The sequence below is a fragment of the Ursus maritimus genome, unplaced genomic scaffold (assembly GCF_017311325.1).
Source record: "Ursus maritimus isolate PB19 unplaced genomic scaffold, ASM1731132v1 scaffold_15, whole genome shotgun sequence".
Lineage (NCBI taxonomy): Eukaryota > Metazoa > Chordata > Mammalia > Carnivora > Ursidae > Ursus > Ursus maritimus.
This window is the reverse complement of record NW_024423897.1, coordinates 15,618,094-15,638,543: the sequence shown is the minus strand read 5'-3', so window position 1 is coordinate 15,638,543 and position 20,450 is coordinate 15,618,094. Positions and strand designations below refer to the sequence as shown.

Here is a 20,450-nt window from a genome sequence, read left to right as displayed (position 1 = left end):
GTCTGTCAAATAGCCTGTATGAAAATCTAAATATATAAATAGTTCAGAATATTTATAAGAAGTTCACCTCTGCAGGGTTCATTTTTCTGAATATCAAGACTACTATAATAACAACCCAAATCAAAATCCTCCATTCAGACTCCCAATCTCTAATGTGGCAAAGGATTTACTTATTTTAAAATAATATCTGCATTTTGAAAACTACATGGTAGGTTTCCAGTGGGAAAGGGTCATAGTTGATTTATGACATAACCACACATGAGAGCAGTTTGGGAGGAGGAGGTGGGCAAAGAGAGAGCATGCATCACCTACCCTCACCTCCTAGCTGGACCCTAAGTCTAAATTAGAATTTAATCTTCCCTACTTGCTCCCAAAAGAGGGCAAGAATGTCAGGGAACAGAGAGGAAACACGAGGACCTTGACTAGAAACAGGCTGGAGGTACAAATTAATGATTCCCTGATATGTCAAAGTCCTTGTTCCATAACCAATGTAGTGGTGGGCAAAGACAGACACAAAGTTTTAAAGGAAGCTTCAGACTAATCCACCTTATTCTCAGAGGTTTAGTAAGGCCTCCTGCCAATTCTGAGTCCCACTTCTCAGGCCTCACTTTGACTATAGTAATATGGAGCAAGAAGTCCATATTGTATTTATTTTTCCCCTCTCCCAACTTCCATGATAAGCAACAGAAGGAGAGCTAGAAAGGGATGAATATACAGCCCACAAGATCTGGGAGAAGCTGTCCTTGTGAGGACTGCTGTCTCCAGCAGGGATAAAGACATCAGACTGGTGGCAAAATATGCCAATACGTGATGCTTCTAATTTTACAATGGTTCCAGCAAAGAATGGGGTGCAGTCGGCAGCGGGAGCTCAGTCCACCTTTCATGCCCGGGATGTTCCATCCAACTTGGACAGCAATTAGTCTGGTGGACTGAGAGGCCTATCACTGATTCAGTTTTACAAGAGCTTTGATTCTCTGGCCAAGCGCATGCCGCTAGTTGGTGGCATGGGAAACACAAAAGCAATGGCAGCGCAGGCTGGCAAGGGGCTGGCCTGAGTGGGTTCCTGGCAGGGAGAACTGCACATAGAAGGCTTATAAAAAGAAAGACAGGCTCTGCTTTGGGAAGATAAACATACTCAATGCTCACAGTCTTAACCTCTGCTTACCTCTGTGGCCTGCCTAGAGAGAAGACAGAAAATATCTAGATGGTCTAAACAGTGGTGTCGTGGAGGACAGCTAGAAATGGAAATAAAAAACCTGAGTTCTAGCTCCAGTTCTGCTATTGACTTCTCTGTGTAACTACAGACATATGATCCACACTCCATGGGCTCCAGGCAGCTGCTTTGAGGTTTTGTAACTATATATCTCTAAGCCTTAGTGTCTTTATCAAGAACAGATACATGCTAAGAGTATTTCCCCCATGGTATAGAGGGAAGGATTGAGATGACCTGTGTCAAGAGCTGAGCACAGTGCCTAGTGTACAGTAAGTCCCAATAAAGTGTAGTGATTCACACAACTGCTTGTAAAATAAGCGGGATGAATGAGCTCAGTGGTACCTTATAACCCTAACCTGGGTTTTATTCTAAGCTTTGGGGAAGTGAAAGAGAAGGGGCTCTGGGCATGCTGGATAAGAAATCCAGGCTCAGAATACAGAAAGAAAGCAAAGGCAAGTCTTCCGTGGCATCTATATAATAGTGATGTTTATGTTTTATAATCTTGAGCTAACGTTGATTATTGCCAGACAAGTCAACTGGCAGGTTAAAATAATGATCACAGTGCTTAGAAAGCACTACGCACACAGAACAAAGTCATTTTCATGTGGTTGGGATCACATACTAAGATGCGCGTGAGCTGTAAATTCTTAGGGCTAGAAAAGCCTTCAGTTCTTCGAGGTTGCCTTGGTAAATGACTCACTCTTGGATGAAGAATCACTGAATAAGTCAAGACCCACCTACACCTGCATTATGACTGTCATATGAATGGTCCTCCCTGAAGATGGGTCTATGGTGGACCCCACTTACAGCTATTCACAGATTACTACCTTGTTAAAGTTTGAACAGGGCTTTTCCTATATATTTTGTGACTCTGCATCTCCTTTCCAATTCCTAATGCACAATAGGACCTCCACACCATGGCTAGCACAAGAGGACAAATGACAAAACAGAAGCTCCCCTGGTGCTTACAGGCGAGAGGATGGAAAACATTCCAGTAGAAAGTGGTGCCTCCAGGCACACCCAACCCATGTCTCCTGGTTTCCCAGAGTTCTGCAGACTAGAGCTGGCCCACCCAGGGTGGCACCATGAAATTCTACACACACTCTAATAGAAATTCAAGTGTAGACAGTATCCTCAACTAGACCAACCTATTAGATATTAATGTTCAGACAACACCTACCTCACTCCAGACCAGCATGGTACCGAATATGACCTGTAACCCATCAAAGAAATTGTCCCCTATGATGATCACAGTCGCGCCTCCCGTCGTCCATCCTTCACTCGGGCTGATGGCTTTGATACAGGGAGTAGCTGCTTTTCAACACACATGAAAAAGAGAAGGAGTCTGCTGTTAGAACCAAACTTTAATGATGGAGACTTGAGAAAAAGAAAAAATATATATCTTTTATCTTTTCACTAACAGAAAGTCCCCCAAGATCTCAGCATTTCCTAGCTGCTTTAGGATCTGAAACCTAAGGGTGCAATTTCAGTTTTTAAAAGCATTTGTTTCATTGTTTCTATTAACATACATATATATTTTACCCAATCATTTTCAAACCTGAAATCTTATGAAATAAAACACAGAAACAAAATTTAATTTATGAGATGCTAAAGATTAAAAAAAAAATTGGGTGGCCTTTTGGAACACACTGGAAACCTTATTGAATTGCTTCATAATTAAACAAACTTCCCGAAAAGAAAATCAATAGATTTTTAGATAAGCATTTCTGTCCACAAGGAAGTGAGAAAGAAAGGAGGCCTGAGCAAGAAAAGACTCTTGCTCCATGCCTTAAATCTATAACACTAACACAGCAACGTTCCTCATTAGAAATCATTAAGATTTTTTTCAACAAATGTCATGGATCCCATGTTATAGATGTAAAGTATGCAGGTCACTCAGGGTGAATTATGTAACCAAATAGCTGAGTCAGGGCTGAACCACAGAAAGTCCCATGACCTTTGCTTTGTTGCCATTCCCAGGCATAAAACGCTAGAATGGACTTTTTAAAATTTTTGTATCTCTTCTCTTTCCATTACAAATGGCCCTTGGAAATGGGAAATAATTCACAAATACCACGATTCTAAACAGACTGGAGGTGGCTTGCCTGGTAAGCAAGGCATACTTTCAACAGAATTGCTAGGCATAAATGTAATTGTAGGATTATGTTTTTGAAAGGTCTCAGAGGGCACCAAGGATTTTTAACTCCACAATGTCATGTTGTTGTTCTCAAGATTACTTTTATGAACAAGAACAAAGCAAAATTCTAAAGCAAGGGAGATATTGCGCAAGGAGAGGAAACGAGACCCTTCTCTTTAATAAAAAGTTTATTAAGTATCCAAGACTGACTTTCCAAGTATTGAAGCCAATGAGAGCACCAGTTAATTTTAACGGGAAAAAGCTGGAAAAAAAACTATTGGACTTTGACAAATTTGGCAAAATGTCATGCTTTAACTTTTGCAAGAAGAAAAGAAAATATTAAGCCCAGCCCGGTGGGACCATTGCTCACGTGCCACCACACAAACAAGTAGAATGGGTTTGATTTTGATTCAAATTCATCTTATAAAATAGCACAGAGAAATTAGGAAATATCCAAACTAAACATTTCATGTTGGCTGAACTCATAGTAATGCATTTACAACTAAAACTGGGCAGTTCAGATGCCTTTTCTCTCCTTCACTTTCTCCCCAAAACAAAATAATTAATCAAGAAATGTAAATGATTCATGACTTGAAAATCCTTGTCCAATTTTTAACACACATAAAAGTTGTGATCAATGCTCCACAGGCACAGGACTTTTTCTTAAGCAGAATTTTTCTTTAGAAGGAAAGATGTTTAAATGCATGATTGAGTATTCCCAATCCAATGGCAGAATATGATGCATGATTTCAGGAAATTTATAAGAGAAACCAAGCACATTTAACAACTATGTAGAATTCCTAAAATAAAAGCAGTTTGGAAACATTACAGTTTAATGTCTCAAAATCTCAATTCTTAATTTCTAACTCAGCATACTTAGTTGCTAATATAGAGTAGAAAGGGTGCCACATCTCCAGATGCTTCTGAGAATAGGATCTTGGTTAACTGAACTGGTCTTCAAAGAGCCCTGCCTAATGGCAAAGTATGAAATCCAATGGTATCATTAAATGCTGATCCTGTGACTAACTTCACAAACAACAAAAGAGTCTTGATGTTTATTAACTGTATTAGCTTTCTTTTAATTTTTAACATTTTATTTTTGTAATCATGCACATTTTTCTAGATAAGTATCTTTCTTTAGCTATTTCTTTAGATAAGTAAGGACCCCTCCAGGCTTACTTATCGTTGTACAAAAAGAGGCAGAATGGTGTTGGTGTATCTCCGAGGGACTCTCCTATAGCAAAGATGGTCTGATAGCATGGTCAAGCTGGTTTTAGCCTTGATCCCCTCCCACTTCTTTCCATTTGTTATTTGTAGGATAAAGAAGGCGTGTAAGAATATATGTGTGTGTGTGTATGTGCTCTCACACACTTCCTAAAGAAAGTGATGATGTTTTCAAATTCTGTGAGCAACCAACCAGAAACAAAGCTAACTGTCAACTAGCCAGAGGAAAGAAAGATCATCAAGCTTCCAGAGATAAGCTGGTGAGGAGACAATATGTGACACCATCTTCTTAGCTTCTTGGAGAAAAAAACCCTTGAAGGAAGTACTTCAAGAAAAGAGTGACACACCCCTTGATCCATCCTACCTCTATACTCAACCATCTGTTACCCTCGCTTGGACACTAGATGCCATTCCTAGAACAAGGAAGTCATGCAAACCTTTCTAAAGTTGGGCTTCAAAGCATCCTAAAGGTGCTTCTATACATCGGTGTCTCATAGCAGTCTTGAGAGGAAGCTCTGTCGTATTTCCCCATTGGGAAGCTTGGAAAATATGTAAAGGACACATGGACTGTTCCTCTGAGAGAGCGAGATGGGGAAGGGATGTTACTGGCATTTAGTGCCCAGAAGTCGAAGATGCTAAGTATCCAACAATGCATGGGATAGTTCTGCCCAAACGAAGAACTCTAAAATGTCAATACCACAAGGCAGGAGACACCGTGACTAGCTACACAGAGCAGGCCCAGGAGCAGTTGTTAAAAACACAGATCCATATAGGCCAAGGCAGAAAGCTCAAATGAATACAGCAGTTCAGTCTCAGAACAAACATGAGATGGATGGCCCCTGACACTAGGAGTTGGGGAAGCTCTAGACACTGGTTCCCCCACACAAATGCAGGCGCAGTGTGATCTGGGCTTCTGATCTTTTGAAAGAAGATGGGAACCAGATTTTTATGTGAATTTTCTAATCTTTAAATGCCAGCAACTAATTTAATTATTTTAGAATGTGTAGGCTGTAAGCAAAATATTTATTGGCTAAATTTAACTCCCAGGCCACCATTTTACACTTTTATCCTAGTCACAAACAAACCTGCCAGACTAAAAGCAGCCCAGGAAATACTTGCAAATGTGCCTAAAACTACAGGTACCCAAAAGTTCACTGCAGTATTAACAATAAAATATTCAAGAGTCTTGGTGTCCTTAATTAGAGTGGTTAAATAAATTATGGTATATCCATACTAAATAATATTAGAGGAGTGTCATTAGAATGGATGGAAAAAGACCTCTATAAACTGACATGGAAAGACAAAGTACGTTAGTAAGTAAAAAAGCAATTTGTAGTCTAACAAACTGTGTGATCTTGTTTACTTAAAAAATGACATGTATGAGCCTGTATGTGCACCTGAATTTGCGTGTATACAGTTAAACGTGAACAAAGGTCTGGAAGGATGTACACCCACTGTCCCCAGAGGGTCCATATGAAACAGTGACATGATTAGAACGGGACTGAGGGGCAGGGAGACCGTTAAATTTTACTCTATAGAAAGCGGTATGGTTTGAATGTTTTCAATGAGCATGCATGAAGGTAACACGTTATCATAACAACAATTAAACAACAGAGCATTTAGTTCTGTAAGGCACAAAGGTTGTACTATTTAGAACAAATTGATACTAATTTAAAAAAAGAAGAACAAAAAAGCCGAACTGTGCTGACTAACAGATCCCGAGCCTCGCCTACTTTCTTCTTTTTGGGTAGGCTTTACTCTGAGAAAGCCCAGACCACATCTGAAGCAGCCAAGGACTTGTTTGTCGTTCACTCAGGGTAGCCAAAGAGACACGGAGAGGAAGACAAGGAGAGATCATTTTTAATAGTGACAGTGGATGTGTTCAGTAGAATTTGAAGGTGCAAAGATTTATAAATGAATTCAATCCAACCCAGGAGTGTAATAATCAATACAATTCCATCTTCATGAAAATATGATGAACTTGGGGAGGGGAGTGGACTTGATGGAATACAAAACCACTTTCACCAGTCAGATCTTGATTTAATTAATAAAAAATTCTTTCTTCTTCACTAGTGAATTTTCACACTCTAGGTAACCACAAGGACAGAGCGCCAATTCCTGGTTCTAAATCTCATTAAAAATAGAAGTTGAAGTTGATGGGTTTTTGCCTTTTTTTTTTTTTTACCTCTTCCCCCACCCCCAACAGCCACCAAAGTAGAGGAGATTTTCTTTCCTTCCAACTATGACAATAACATGATTACCCCACCACAGTTTAGCATAATGGCTCTGAAATGCTCGTGGCACATTGCAGAGTTAAAGTGGAAATTATTAGGTAGCTCTTCTTTGTTATAATAATGATCACTCCACAAATAAAAGCTCTTCTCCCAAAGGTACTGCAAGGCACAAAATGCTAATTCTGAAGATTATGTGTGTGCTTTTATTAAATATTACCATGCCCTGCCTGTTTGAGGGCTTCTCTGCTCTGATTGTTTTATGAGTACCCATGTTAATGTCATTCCCATCTTGCTAGCAGCAGGCACACATTTTAGCGTTTGTATGAGAGTTGATCAAAGGCCACGTGCTGGGGGAATTGCTGAGAAAACACGGACAAGCGATAAAAATCTAACAGATTAATTGGTTTAAATTTCATTTCAGGGTGTTGAACTTTGGCTCAGGACTCTAATACTACACCGTGAGTCAGGGCCTAATTACCAGATTTCCAATTTGCTTCTGAACAATGGTCGTGGTGAGAAGAAAAAGAGAGTGAAGAATGAGAAAAAAAAAAAGAAGGAAGGAAGGAAGGAAGGAAGGGAGGAAAGAAATCGTTCAGCCTCCAGTACATATTTAACAACTAATGTTCTGTGTGCAGACAATCCAGAGTGTTTGTATTTCCTTCCAATAGCCACGGAAGGCAGAAGAAATCACGGATGCCCTCAGTAGTTTAAAATTCTCTGATTTACAGAATCAATGTTACAAGATTCAAGTGCCTGCTCACTCACATTGGAAGCATCAGGCTCTCTAGAGCAAGGTGAATTTGTAAGTTAGAATTGCGTCTCAGCCTCCAATAGAAATGATCTATTTCATTGATAGAAAGCAAGGGCCAGGAAAGCCATGTTTACCTCGGGGTTTATGGGTGGCCTTGGGAATAAGGGTTAATTGAGCTCAGAGGTGCCTGCCCATTGAGGTGAATTAGTGGTGTGTGCAGCTATCAGCAGGATCCTGGGCTGCTCTTACTTTTGCCTCCGAAATCTTTGTACTGTGATCAATACCTCACTTGTTTGGGGTAGCTGTGTAGGTGACCTGGGTGCAAGATCTGTCACGGCTTATCACCGAAATGAGGCTTTTGTGACAGTTGATGTCCTATTATGGAAGCCCCATTAGAGACGCATTGTTTGGCTCTTTCCTCCATTCCTGTATTTAAATACGCTGGGGAAACAACACTTTCTCAATTGGTAAAATGTATAAATTTAGAAACGTTCTAACCTCATTCTAAATCTCAAGATAAAATTCCACTAAAATGGATATAAGCTGATTTTCCATCTCCATTGTGTATAGTGTCTGGAAGGATGTAAACGCTCCTTCTCCAGCATTTTGTTAGCCAGAACTCTCTATTAATGAGCATTTCTAGGGAGCAGATAACTGATGCTTACAATGGAGGCGAAGATGCTGGCACCAGCCCTTACTGGCTCCTGAATAACGACAGAAAGATGCAATTATGTTGAGTCGATTTAACATTCAGAGTACTACAGTATTTGCAAATGGGCTACAGCTCCAGCTGTTCAAATGCCGCCTCTCACTCAGTGCGACCTTGAAGCAGTCACTGAGCCTCGCTAAGGCTCTCACCCTTCCTGAGCAGTGCTTTCTGCTCAGACTTGTGGCAAAGCGCAGAATGTGCCTGCTTGTGGTGTTGTTTTCCTATGTGCCAGGCACACAGCCTGCTAGTTGCTGCTATAAGAATTATTGTTATCACCAGTTCCCCACAAGCCAGCGTTTATTTATTCACTAGAATACCCACCAGTCTCATCACTGCAGGTTCTGTGGTTTGTTGTAAAACTTTCCTAAGAACTTCCAAGCCAGTGACTTGCTGACTTAGCCAGCTAAATTGACTGAGGAAGTGGACGTGGCATCAGGCCCTTCAAGGTAGAATGTTGGTTTTTTTTAGGCTCTCATTTGCCTGGAATGAATATCAATGGTGATCTTTTCAGAAATAAGGAACTGACTTTACTGTCATTGTCCCAAATTTTTGAGACTTGTGAAACCCATGAGCTCAGCCCATTTCTACGAGATACCTCTGACCTCATATAATCTCAGGTCCGTATCCCTGCATCTAAGCCCATTTCTACGAGATACCTCTGACCTCATACAATCTCAGCTCCGTACCCCTGCATCTATTTGATTCGGCGAAGTTGTGCCTGAGAGCAGGTCAGTTCCAGAGACTGAAGGGGACAGAAAGTACTCCTGCTAGGACTCAATGCACAGATACCTGCTCTTCGTGTTAAGTCAAAACAATCATTCTCACTGCGTTTTTTAACTGAAATGATTACTTTCCTGCCTACCCCCAGATCAGCAGCGCCAACACCTGCATTCTTTGATCCTGACAGCTGGCAGCTACTGGCCAGGAAGGAGGGCAAGCAGGTTTGCCCCTAGTGGGAAGACTGACCCTCTATATTTCCACCATGTACAGGATGTGAATCTATTCTGGGTTCACCAACCTTCCAACTGGATGCCTGGGAAACCAATAGCAGTTAAAGGGCCTGACCTGAACCCCAGAACCAGCATGTGCAAACTTCCCTTTCAGAATGCTAACCTCACCACAGACCCTAGTCAGCTAATAAACAAATAAATAAACATAGCTCTTGAATACAAATAAACGAACAAATTAAAAAAGCTCTTGAATTACCAGATTTATTTCTGCCTTCCTTTATTTTTTTTTCAGTAATGGCTTTATGCAGTTAAGCATTTTATTGTTTATTAGGGTTTTCATTTTGTTTTGTTATTGGTCTGCATTTGTTGCCACATCCACTAGCGTGTCTAGATATTACTTGGCAAAGAAAAATATATTACATATGCAAAGAGATTCTGCCTGTGTGTGTGTGTGTGTGTGTGTGGCACTTTGAAAAGAAATGTAACCCATGATACAGAGATTTCTCAATACCAGATGCAATTAAATCTATTAAATATTAAATGAGGAGATTGAGAATTTCAAGTGTTTTTCATCCTTTATCCCAAAATGACTTTATTTGGCAAAGCCCCTCACTTTGACAACGTTAATGGCTCTCAGAGAAAAGGAGAAAAGGAAAAATTCATAGTCAGTAGATGGAAATGTGGACCTGACATCCATCTACTTTAACAGAGAATTAACCCAACGTGGATATCTAGGTGTATCTCAGTTTAGCTAAGGTCCAAACTATGCTGTCTGCTAAATGCAGAGCCAGCCCAAATTGTATCCGCTTCCTGTCGAATTTGCAGCTTTCTTATGCTATTCTGAATCAGCAAAATTCTTCAACAATCAGTGGACATAGACCCAGGCAAGGGAAGGACAGGAATTCTACTGCAACAATTGTAATCTGAACATTCTAGGGCAAGCACTTTTCGATTTCTGAGTTTGTCTATCTGAGATCCGTAACTGTGCAGGATCAGTACACAGGGTTATTTAACAATTTAGCAGTGAAAAATCTTGACATTTTGATGTACCTGTAGCTTCTAAATTGCACTTGAAAGACTTGTTGAAGGCTTTTTGATTCAATGACACGCAACACAGCATTGTTTCCTAATATGCAAAAATTGTTTGTTAACACTTCGGAAGCTCAGAATTTTGTAACTCAAGGAGGTGAGAATGTGCTGTTTTCTACTTCATGTTTGCTCTGCCAAGTCCAAAATTAAAATGTACAAAATATTAATTCTACAACAACCAACAGCAAATATTGCCACCGTTTTTTTTTTTTTTCTTTTCTTTTTTTCTCTTGTTCTATGATCATCAGCCACACCGTTGGGGGGAAAAAATTATCGTGGAAGGTGGGAGAATCCTCAAAATGAATTATTTATGGATCCAATTGTGATATTTGTTGCAACAATAGTAAATTCACTTGCCTCTGATTATACAATAAGCAAATAACTCTTTTCTTCCTGACAAGGAGAACTTTCATGCACAAAATTATTTTTAGCCCAATTCTCCTTATTATCCTGTTGTAAGAAAAGTCCTAGATATGAAAGCTAGGGGAAGAAAGGGAAATGAAAATAACTTTCCAAAAACGGACAGCCAATACTGTGAAAAGAGGAAACAATTTTCAGGTTAAACACACACACACACACACACACACACACACACACACACACACCATGGAAGTGCTTCTTCAAGGAATACTCAAGTGTTTATTCACAGGCAATCTTCCTGGGCCTGGAAAATCATAAAGTCAAATATGAGCAAGTCTAGTGGAAAATCTGTGATGTTAATCTTGGCTAGAGTCGTATTTTTAACAGGCCTTGAATGTGTGTGCCGGATTATCCAGATGGTCATACAGGAATCGGCCTGATAGGATTAAACCTTTATGCTGAACTCTGCTCCATCTGTTCGCCAAGGTTTGCCTTTCCTTATCTGAATATGAATTTTTAGCCTCCTTGTGTCTGGGAGCCGGACTAAATTCAACATTGAAAACATATCTGTGTGCAGATAATTTAACATTTCATAAGTTAGTCTCAGTTGATATCAGCTTGGCCTTTTTCTAGAAAACATTTTTGCAAAGAATTTTCCTAAGAAGGAATTTAAAACTATGTGGGCTCTTTTGTCATTGTTGTTAGAGCGTTTAGTCTTTCTCCTCCTATTGAATTCTAGGATTCATTCAATACACTGTCATAACACGGGTTTACACTGATATTTGCCCATAAAGATCGAAAAGGAAGACTTGGCATCCTCTCTGCAGAATCTGACTATGAGAAAAGATGAGACACGCTTTCAACTGGATGAATGATCCAAGCAGAATATATTCATGTATGTTCTTTTTTTCCCCATTACGAGAAGATTGGTATTCGTCATCATCTGATAAAATTAGCTACGAGAGCCATTTCAATCATTTTCACTAGGATTTCTGTTTTTGAGGAGGCTTTTTTAGGGGCAGGGGTTCGTAACTCAGAGCTTCGTCTTGAATGAAACAGGCTAACGTTTAGTTTGCCCTCCTGTGCAGATATGCCGGAAGAGGTGAAGTTTTTCAGCTGGAAAAGTTGGCTGGGGCAAGTTTCAGGACAGAGGCCAGTAAGTAACCAATAAGCCAGAGCCTGATAGATTGTTCCGGGGTTTCCAACCCTGTGACAAAGGAAAAGGGAGGGCTGTGACTGCTGGGCTCAGCGAAGCAAACAACATGTAAATGAGTAAGTGGTATAAAAGAAGGATCTTTTAGAATCCTCCTTCGCGGCTGGTTTACGGCAACGTGATCATTTGTGGTTTTTGTTTTTGTTTGTTCTTATTAATAATAATTTTTTATTATGTTACTCCCCACACAGTACATCCTTAGTTTCTGATGTAGTGTTCCATGATTCATTGTTTGCGTATAACACCCAGTGCACCATGCAATACGTGCCCTCCTTACTACCCATCACCGGCCTACCCCAGCCCCCAGCCCCCTCCCCTCTGAAGCCCTCAGTTTGTTTCCCAGAGTCCATAGTCTCTCATGCTTCATTCCCCCTTCTGTTTAACACCCTCATTCTTCCCTTCCTTCTCCTACCAATCTTCCTGCTATTTCTTATGTTCCATAAATGAGTGAAACCATATGATAATTGTCTTTCTCTGCTTGACTTATTTCACTTAGCTTAATCTCCTCCAGTCCCATCTATGTTGCTACAAATGTTGGGTAATTGTTCTTTCTGATGGCTGAGTAATATTCCATCGTATATATGGACCACATCTTCTTAATCCAGTCTTCTGTTGAAGGGCATCTCGGCTCCTTCCACGATTTAGCTATTGTGGACAATGCTGCTATGAACATTGGGGTGCATATGGCCCTTCTCCTCACTACGCCTGTATCTTTGGGGTAAACACCCAGTAGTGCAATGTGATCATTTGATGTGCTCAACCTAGTCTTGTGATGGAAACCCAAGAGACTGCAGCCCGTGGAGCTTGAGTCTTAAGATGTAAAGCCCTTCTAGCAGTCTAGGAGGGCTCAGCGCTTCCCATAATCCCCTTGGTAACACTGGCTCGTGGCTCCATGCCAATACGAATGGCAGGGGCCAGCAGCTCATCAAAAAATGCAGGATTTTCCACACAGAGGTCCAGTTACTGTTTCCAGAGTACCCTTAACTGGACAGCCAGAGGGCAGAGAGCAGTGAAACGTTGCATTCGAGCTTCAGGTGACTTACGTATATTGGTATAAATGTACATATAACATCTTACAAAACATGTGTCTTTGGCATATGTTTTTGGCAAGAATTGTAGTGGGATGATAAAAGGTGGCTCCCTTTTAGGAAGCAGGTGATCCTAAGTGATGAAGCTCACTGTAAGTAATCTCTTGTCAAATGAACACACAGCCCTAGTGTCTATTCGCCACATTTTATTGTAAACGAGGACACTGAATGTTCGATCTCATTGCTGAAATCTGCTTTGCCCAATACGGTATTCACTAGCCATACGCTGCTACTGAAATTTAATTTTTAATTACCTAAAATTAAATAAAAATAGAAATTATTTCTTGGCCATCCTAGCCACAATTCAAGCTGTCAATAGTTACACGTGACTGGTGACTACCACATCGGACAGCACAGAGATAGAACATTTCCATCATCCCAGGAAGCTGTATTGAATAACATTGATCTAAGGATCAAGTTTAAATAACTGAGCCTGTGATTGATAACAATCAGAGCTACCATTTAGGAGGTACCATCCATCTACCAGGAACTGTGCTAGGAATAGTTAATCTCTAATCCCTTCAACAATGATCACAAAATCAAACGCTCACAGAGCCAAGCAGGAAAGTCAGTAAATCAAAAGGGCTAGGGACAGCACAATGGGAGAGGTGCAGATTGTGGCTAACCATAGAGTAGTATGTGTCCCACCCAAAAGGGACACAACTTCTCAGCTGGGCCTAAGTGTTGTCATTTGAAAATGTGAGTTCAACACTACCAGCTCTTCTGAATACAGAGAGAATTTGCAAATCTGGATTTTTAGGTAAAATCTCTCTAGTTTTGATTGTAAAGCAACAAATACATAGTTTTCTTAAAGCACCATGCAAACCAAACCTCAACATGGCTTAGAGCTAGATTCAGTCCATGATTTGATCCACCAGTGTGTAACTTCTATATTTTTGAAGGGCCGAGAATCACCTTTTAGTTATTAATTTCTGCAACTACACAACTAATACTGCCACTGACTTCTCAAACAATGAACCGGAACCACAAACACTGCCAATTCTGCTTCTGATTGTTAAAGGCCTCTCCCATAACAGCATGAGTCCCCAGCTAGCCTACCTCTGCTATACAGAAGGTTTTCTATAAGCCGTTTGAGACACGAGCTCCCAGCTCCTGAAGGATTTCTATTGTCATCGTGCAAGACAGCACAGATAGTGACTTTTTAAGGAAACTGTGTTTTGACTGTGAGCTGCATCTCAAAATCAACCTCGCCCAGCCTCTAGTAATGCACAACTCCTGCTCTGTGCTTTTCAGAATAGTAATGCTTATATTTCTCTTCATGACCAAGGCTGCTACTGCTCACGTATTTGACTGAATTTTTATTATGGAGAGCCTTATCGTTTTGAGCCAGTTTCCTCTCCTCCCTGACACATTGAGTGACGCTACGCTCCAGTGTTTGTTATAGCCCAGATGTTTCCGTGGTGATGATCAGTGACGTCACAAGCACCGGAATGTGCATCATCCAATGTATCCAGACAGAGGAGCAAAGTAGAGTGGGGCATGTTGACTGACTCAACTTCCTCAAAAATTACTCTTTGGAGTCTGGGCTGTCCAACCCGGACTGCTAAGAGCAAACACTCACACTTGCCTGTTTATAATTCATTTCGACTATCGGATTATTAATTATGTGCTAAATCTTGTCTACATACCAAAACCCAGATTAACCTTCCTCACATGCCAGCTTTCAAAATGTTACTGCTCTGCTCGAAAGCTTTCTGTTGTTTCCCCTTAGCCTACGGGATCAAGTCCACCCTCATGAGTCTGGCCAATTCTCCCCTTCCGACCTCATTCCCCATCTCTCCCAAGCTGGAAGCGGGACTTGGCAGCAGTTGGGACCACTGGCTCTGGATTCGGAAGGCCTCAGCTCACATTGTAGCTTCACCACTTACCAGCTAGGGCAAATTACTTTTCTTAAACCTCATTTTCTATCCCTTTAATTGGGGATAACAATTATAAGAGAACCCATCTCATGAGGTTGTTGTGAGGTTTAAATAAGTTAATCCACGTGTACACAGCTCTGCACGGAGCAAGCAATGAATAAATGTGAGATAGAATGAAAAAGATGAGATGTTGCAGGAGAAGGAGTAGGAATAGAAGAAAAAAGAAAAAGAAGATGAGGATGACAGGCTCTCCAAATTCACTGTTTCCAAACATGCTTTGCACATTTCCACCATTTCTTTTTCTGGAAGGTTCTACCCATACAGTTCTGTATCATAAAGACTGGTCTTCTGCCTGAAATGGTCTCTTCCTAGCCCAGCCTACAAAACACTCTTCAGTGAACTTCCTCATGTCTTCCCCATTCATTTGTCACGATCTGCACTTTCCCTTGAACTTTTATCTTGATGTGTATCTATGTGTATAGCTGGGACTATACATATGTATACAAATCAACCCAACAGGCAACACATCCCCTGCAGGCAGGGGCCTCATTCATTCAAAAGCTGGAGAGACAGTACTCTGCACTTAACCAATACCTAACAATTAATTAACTAGCATTGTTAAGTCTTCAAAGGGTTTACCCGTGCATTATCTCAATTATTCTTAATGTCAACCCTGAGGAGCAGGCAAGCAGATGTAATGCTAAATTCTACTTTACAAACGAGGTAACTGAATTTGAGAGACTCTCCTGAACTTGAGACTTTGAGAGTCCACACTGGTTGATAAAGTCAAATATTTAGAACACCCAAATTACCCTTCAATTTTGGTATTTATCTGAAATTTCTGCTCAGTTTGTCTAAAACATTCACTTCAATCATGTAAATACTACAGCCAAAGTCCCATAAAATCTTAGTCGTGCAATTCCTATTCCCAAGATAGAGTGTAGATATTTATTAACTTTACAGAATATTACTACTCTATTTCCAAGCAAAGTTATTTTCCCCCTAAGACTCAGCCCCACATATGAATTATAGTAAAATCTCTCTCTACCTTCTTCTATTTCCAAGTTCAAAAAATGGCATCCTAATATAATACCACAGGTGCCAATTTAAACACAGGAACACTGGAAATACTGCCAGACTTCCAGGCTTAGAAGCGTTTCTATTGTTACAAGTTGGGCTGCTAAACACACTCAGATTCTGAACATCAAATATAAGTGTAGCAGCGCTATGAGAACTTATATTTTTAAAGTGTAGAGCAGTTCCCCTTAACTTTCATTTTCAATCTGGACATTATCCATCTCGATGGTGTTCATTATAGCATTTTGCGCATACAAAGAAAATAATAAAAATTTACTGGCTAAATAGGTTATCTTAAAATAGTACCTTAATAACATTTTCCCCAACTTGTTTTTTTTTTTTTCTTTTGAGCAACAGGGATTGAATTCCACAGGCTTTTGCTAACCAAGTCAAGAAGAGTTTCTAGGATTCTGCCAAAGTTGAAAGGTAGAGGAATCTGAGGTCTGACTTTATTTGTTGCACGTAAGAGTTACTGGAAGGGCACAGCTGGTTTGATGATTCAGCCAGAAGATTTCTGCAAAGAATGACCAAAACTGTATTTTCCCTCTCTACAAAGAAATGATAAAACACATTGAACTGCTGGGACATAGTCCCCTCATCCTCAGTTCCACACATAATATACCTAGAAACGTTGGCCCAGGCCCCGCACAAAGTAGGTGTTCAGTATCTGTTGGCTTCTGATCTTGTGCCCGAAAAGAAGTGGACACAGAATAATAAAGAATTAAAGAAAGTTCTCAATTGGTACCAAACACATAAATTTTAATCATTCTTCTAAATAACAGCCGAAGTCTATTGCTATTTGTACGTATGTTACATATGCTTGTCTCTTGAAATTTTTCTTGCTTTGCCCCAACGTCAATGAGAGAAACTGACGTGTTGAAAAGAGGCCCCGAAGCTGACACTGTCTGCGCCTCTATTCCCTGTTTTCCTGCTGCATGTCTCCCCAGAACTACGGGTAAAGAATGTGGGTTTGAATAACTGGTGTCCTGCTGATTGCAACTGTCAATTAACTAAGGCAGCAACACAGGAGCACATGTTCGCATATAAAGTATTGATTAATTTCGCAGATTGGGATAAAAATATATCAGTACTTGGGTTCCGCTTTCATGCTTAGTGGTCAGATAAGTATTCGTCCAATTCAGATCTATTTCTGCACCCTGTGGGCTCCAGAGTGTTACTTTTGTGTTTCACTTTTCTTTTCCTTCTCTGGTTACCGTCTGGTTTCCCATGTCGGTGCCTCTACTATGACTGACCAACAGCATACGTTTAAGCAGGATTTTAATTACGAGACCATCTCCCAGCCAACTTGCCCAAGGCAGGCTGGCAGAAAAGTCCTACAATCCATGTCTCAGACTCTCCCTTGCTCCTCTCTTGGAAAATCTTTTTTTTTTTTTTCCTGAAGATGCTAAAATCATGCTGATGGAATCATATTCATCTGATAAGGATGATGATCACCTAATTTCTATAAAGTTTCATTTCTGTCCACTGAGTATTTCAAGTTGCAGGGCCGGCACAGGGAGATTAAGATGGGGTGCCTGATAGTGTGACGTGATACCAGGATTTTTTGACTTAACCCAGAAAAGCACCTTCCCATATATCACTGCACATGCCAACTAACAAACCCTGGGGATTTAGCACAGATCTGGCTTTTCAATTTGCCTTTGAGTAACGTCGTCAATTTGCTTCAATTGAAGCAAGAATTATATTACATGATCAAATAGCAGGAGAATTTCTCTCCACCTCTGAAGTCCAATGTGAGGAGATTAGCATTGACTCAACAGTGGGGAAGAACAGTGGTGATGGCTGCCTGTGTCCGCTACTTGGAGGTCCAAATGCTACACATGCAAAAACCGAACTCGTTTTCTATTTGGCCGCAGCCAAATCTTTGAAGGATGGCCTCAGTTTCCCTCGTTTGCTAAATGGAGAGAATAATAGTAGTGCCCTCCTATGGTGGTTAAGAGTATTAAAAGAAGTGATACAAACGGCTTTAGTACTGAACCTAATGGTTAGGAAATGCTCAAGGGCTGCTATCATAACAGCAAAATCATCATCACTCAAAACAGTGTCTAAAAGCTAGCATTTTACTGGGCAAAGAGTTCTGTTAGCCTGTGGTTAAGAAAATGCATTGGACCCATATCTCCAAGTCAAAGAGAAACACACCTACAGGAAATTCTCAAAGTTATTTTTTCAAAAAATGGATCTCAGACCTAGCTCACCTTCCCTATCAGCCCTCTCCCAAGTGTCTAATACTCTAGCCCCACATGGAATTCGGATACCCTTCTCCCTCTGCCAAAATTGCTCTTTCCTCTTTGCTTGACAAAACGTTACTCGTTTGTATTTTAAATTGTAAAGTGTCCCTGATTCTTCAGACTTGGCTGTGACCCTTTGCTTAAGGCTCTCTTGGCAGTCTGCATTTCTCTTTTATAGTGCATCGCTGCAATTTAAGTAATTCTAAATTAATTATTTTTGTAATTATTTGCATAATATTCACACACACACACACACACACACACACACACACGACTATATACCTCAAAATGTCAAGAGTATTCCCTGTCTTGTTCACCTCTGCATCCCTATTGTCTAATACAATAGGCAGTCAATCAATAAGCATATGCTAAATAGATGGAATGAATGAATGAATGAATGAATGAATGAGGGAATGAAATAGAGAAGAATCACCAGAGTTGTTAGGGTATTAAGGAAGCAAACAGAGTAGTTTAAAAGTTGAAAACTCTTCCACTTGTCATTACTAGCCACCGGTACATCCACATTGGGCTTCCTAAAGGGATAAGCAGCGACTCCTTGGAATCTGTTTTCCTAATTTTCCCAAGCTGATCTGGCCCCCAGTGCAGCAGCAGCAGGGACTCTATGCTCTTGGGGGTTAAAATTAGCACCAGTACACTCCCCCTGCAGTGGGCTCTAATCATGCAAAGGCCCAGGTGGATCTTGCTGACAGATGTTAAGGTTAGAAGGAAGGGTAGCAGCCAGATGAGAAAACAGAGCCACCCCCTTCCGGAGGTACCAGCACTTCCTGTCTTTAGGCCTGGCTGGTTCCTGCCTGCCCACCCCCTCCCCCATGCATCAGTTTCAACACAGTTGCTGCTCTTTCTGTCATTTGAACTCAAATTCTATCTCGGAAATTGATGGGTGATTCTGCCCCTGACAACACAATGTCAGCTTTGCTCCGTGTCCAGCTGGTTCTGTATATATTATCATAATGTGCTGCCTGGGTGGACCCTGGCTGATTCTCTCCCTTGACTCAAATCCTCCTTTCCACACTAATTTCTGCCCTCTGACATGTAGACACTACTTGTTTAAAAATAAAAACAGAGTTAACAGCTTGGGAAACATTTTGATTTTTAAAACCCTGCAAGGACAGTAAGCCTATTCTAATGGTATAAACTGAACTAAAAAGGTTTTCTTTTAAAAAAAAAATTGATTCTTAAAAAAAAAAATTGTTTCCCAGGGTCCTACACTGTTTCCTGATAACTTGAAAGAATTATTACTTCCCCAACCCTTAAGCCCTCTAAAACACTTTCCCAAAGTTCAGCCCTGATTTTGTTCCAACCCAGTACCACTTACACTATGAACTACTAAATATTAATTAATTAATCTAGCTGCTATTTTTGTTTATATTGACTTTTTCTTTAAATTCAGTCTTGCCCGAAGCAATAGTAACTGAGATCATGACTTCGGAGTGCCGTGTTTTTGTTTGCTTGCTTGCTTATGTATCAAGATAGACATGTAACACTTTAAATTTTTTTTCTTAGTGTTTTCCCCTCATCCCCTAAAATCATCTCACATATGGCATGGGAAACCTATTCTAGAAGCTCACTACTAACCATCAAGTGGATGCAACACTACCATCTCAGCTGAAGAAATTCAGAGAGAAGAAGGTCAGGTGAGAACCACCTAAGTGGTTGTGTATGCCACACTCGGGGACTCTTCCAGGCCTCCAGAAACCCACTGGTTACCTCTTGCAGAAATGCTCAAGATGAAGGAAAGTTGGCCTTAGATCTATCCTGTGCAATGACCATCACCTTGCATTTGGGGACCATTCACCAGGGAAAGGTGCATATAATACCCTAGGGGACAGGAAACCTCTCACAGAGGTTTCAAACAACAAATCATCAGGACTTGAATGAATCTACCAAGCTCCTCCTTTAATTGATGAGGAAACTGAGGCCCAAGGAAATCAAAGTACATACTTGAGGTCATGTAGCAAGGTACATGCTGTTTTTAGTTATTTCTGAATGTATAACTGAAAATGTTCAAACAAAAGTGTTTCAAACCCACTCCTAGTCACTGACCCTAAATATCTCCTCTTAAAAAGATTCATGACCAGTACACAGACGCTCTCATTTGCATGTTTGTATCACTTGAATCCTCTGACATTCTCAAGTGAGGGACGCTCTTGTGGTAAGTAAGTAGAAAAAGGCCCTTGGTTTGGAACAATCAATTATATGAATAAGCACAATTGGAATTACAATGATTTTACAACCGAATAGAAGACAAAAAAAAA

At 40.5% G+C, this 20,450-nt stretch overlaps 1 protein-coding gene across 5 annotated transcripts in view; it reads right to left on the bottom strand.

The window, feature by feature from the left end:
* The window catches only part of EBF1 (EBF transcription factor 1), a 389,762-nt gene that overhangs the window by 95,553 nt on the left and 273,759 nt on the right, over window positions 1-20,450 (bottom strand). For 3 of the 5 annotated variants that reach the window (XM_040630354.1, XM_040630356.1, XM_040630357.1), the window contains one exon: window positions 2,394-2,524. In XM_040630354.1, coding sequence (XP_040486288.1) covers window positions 2,394-2,524 — 131 coding nt within the window. Of the gene's footprint in view, window positions 1-2,393; window positions 2,528-20,450 lie in introns of all 5 variants that reach the window. The other 2 variants (XM_040630353.1, XM_040630355.1) reach the window with 1 other exon arrangement.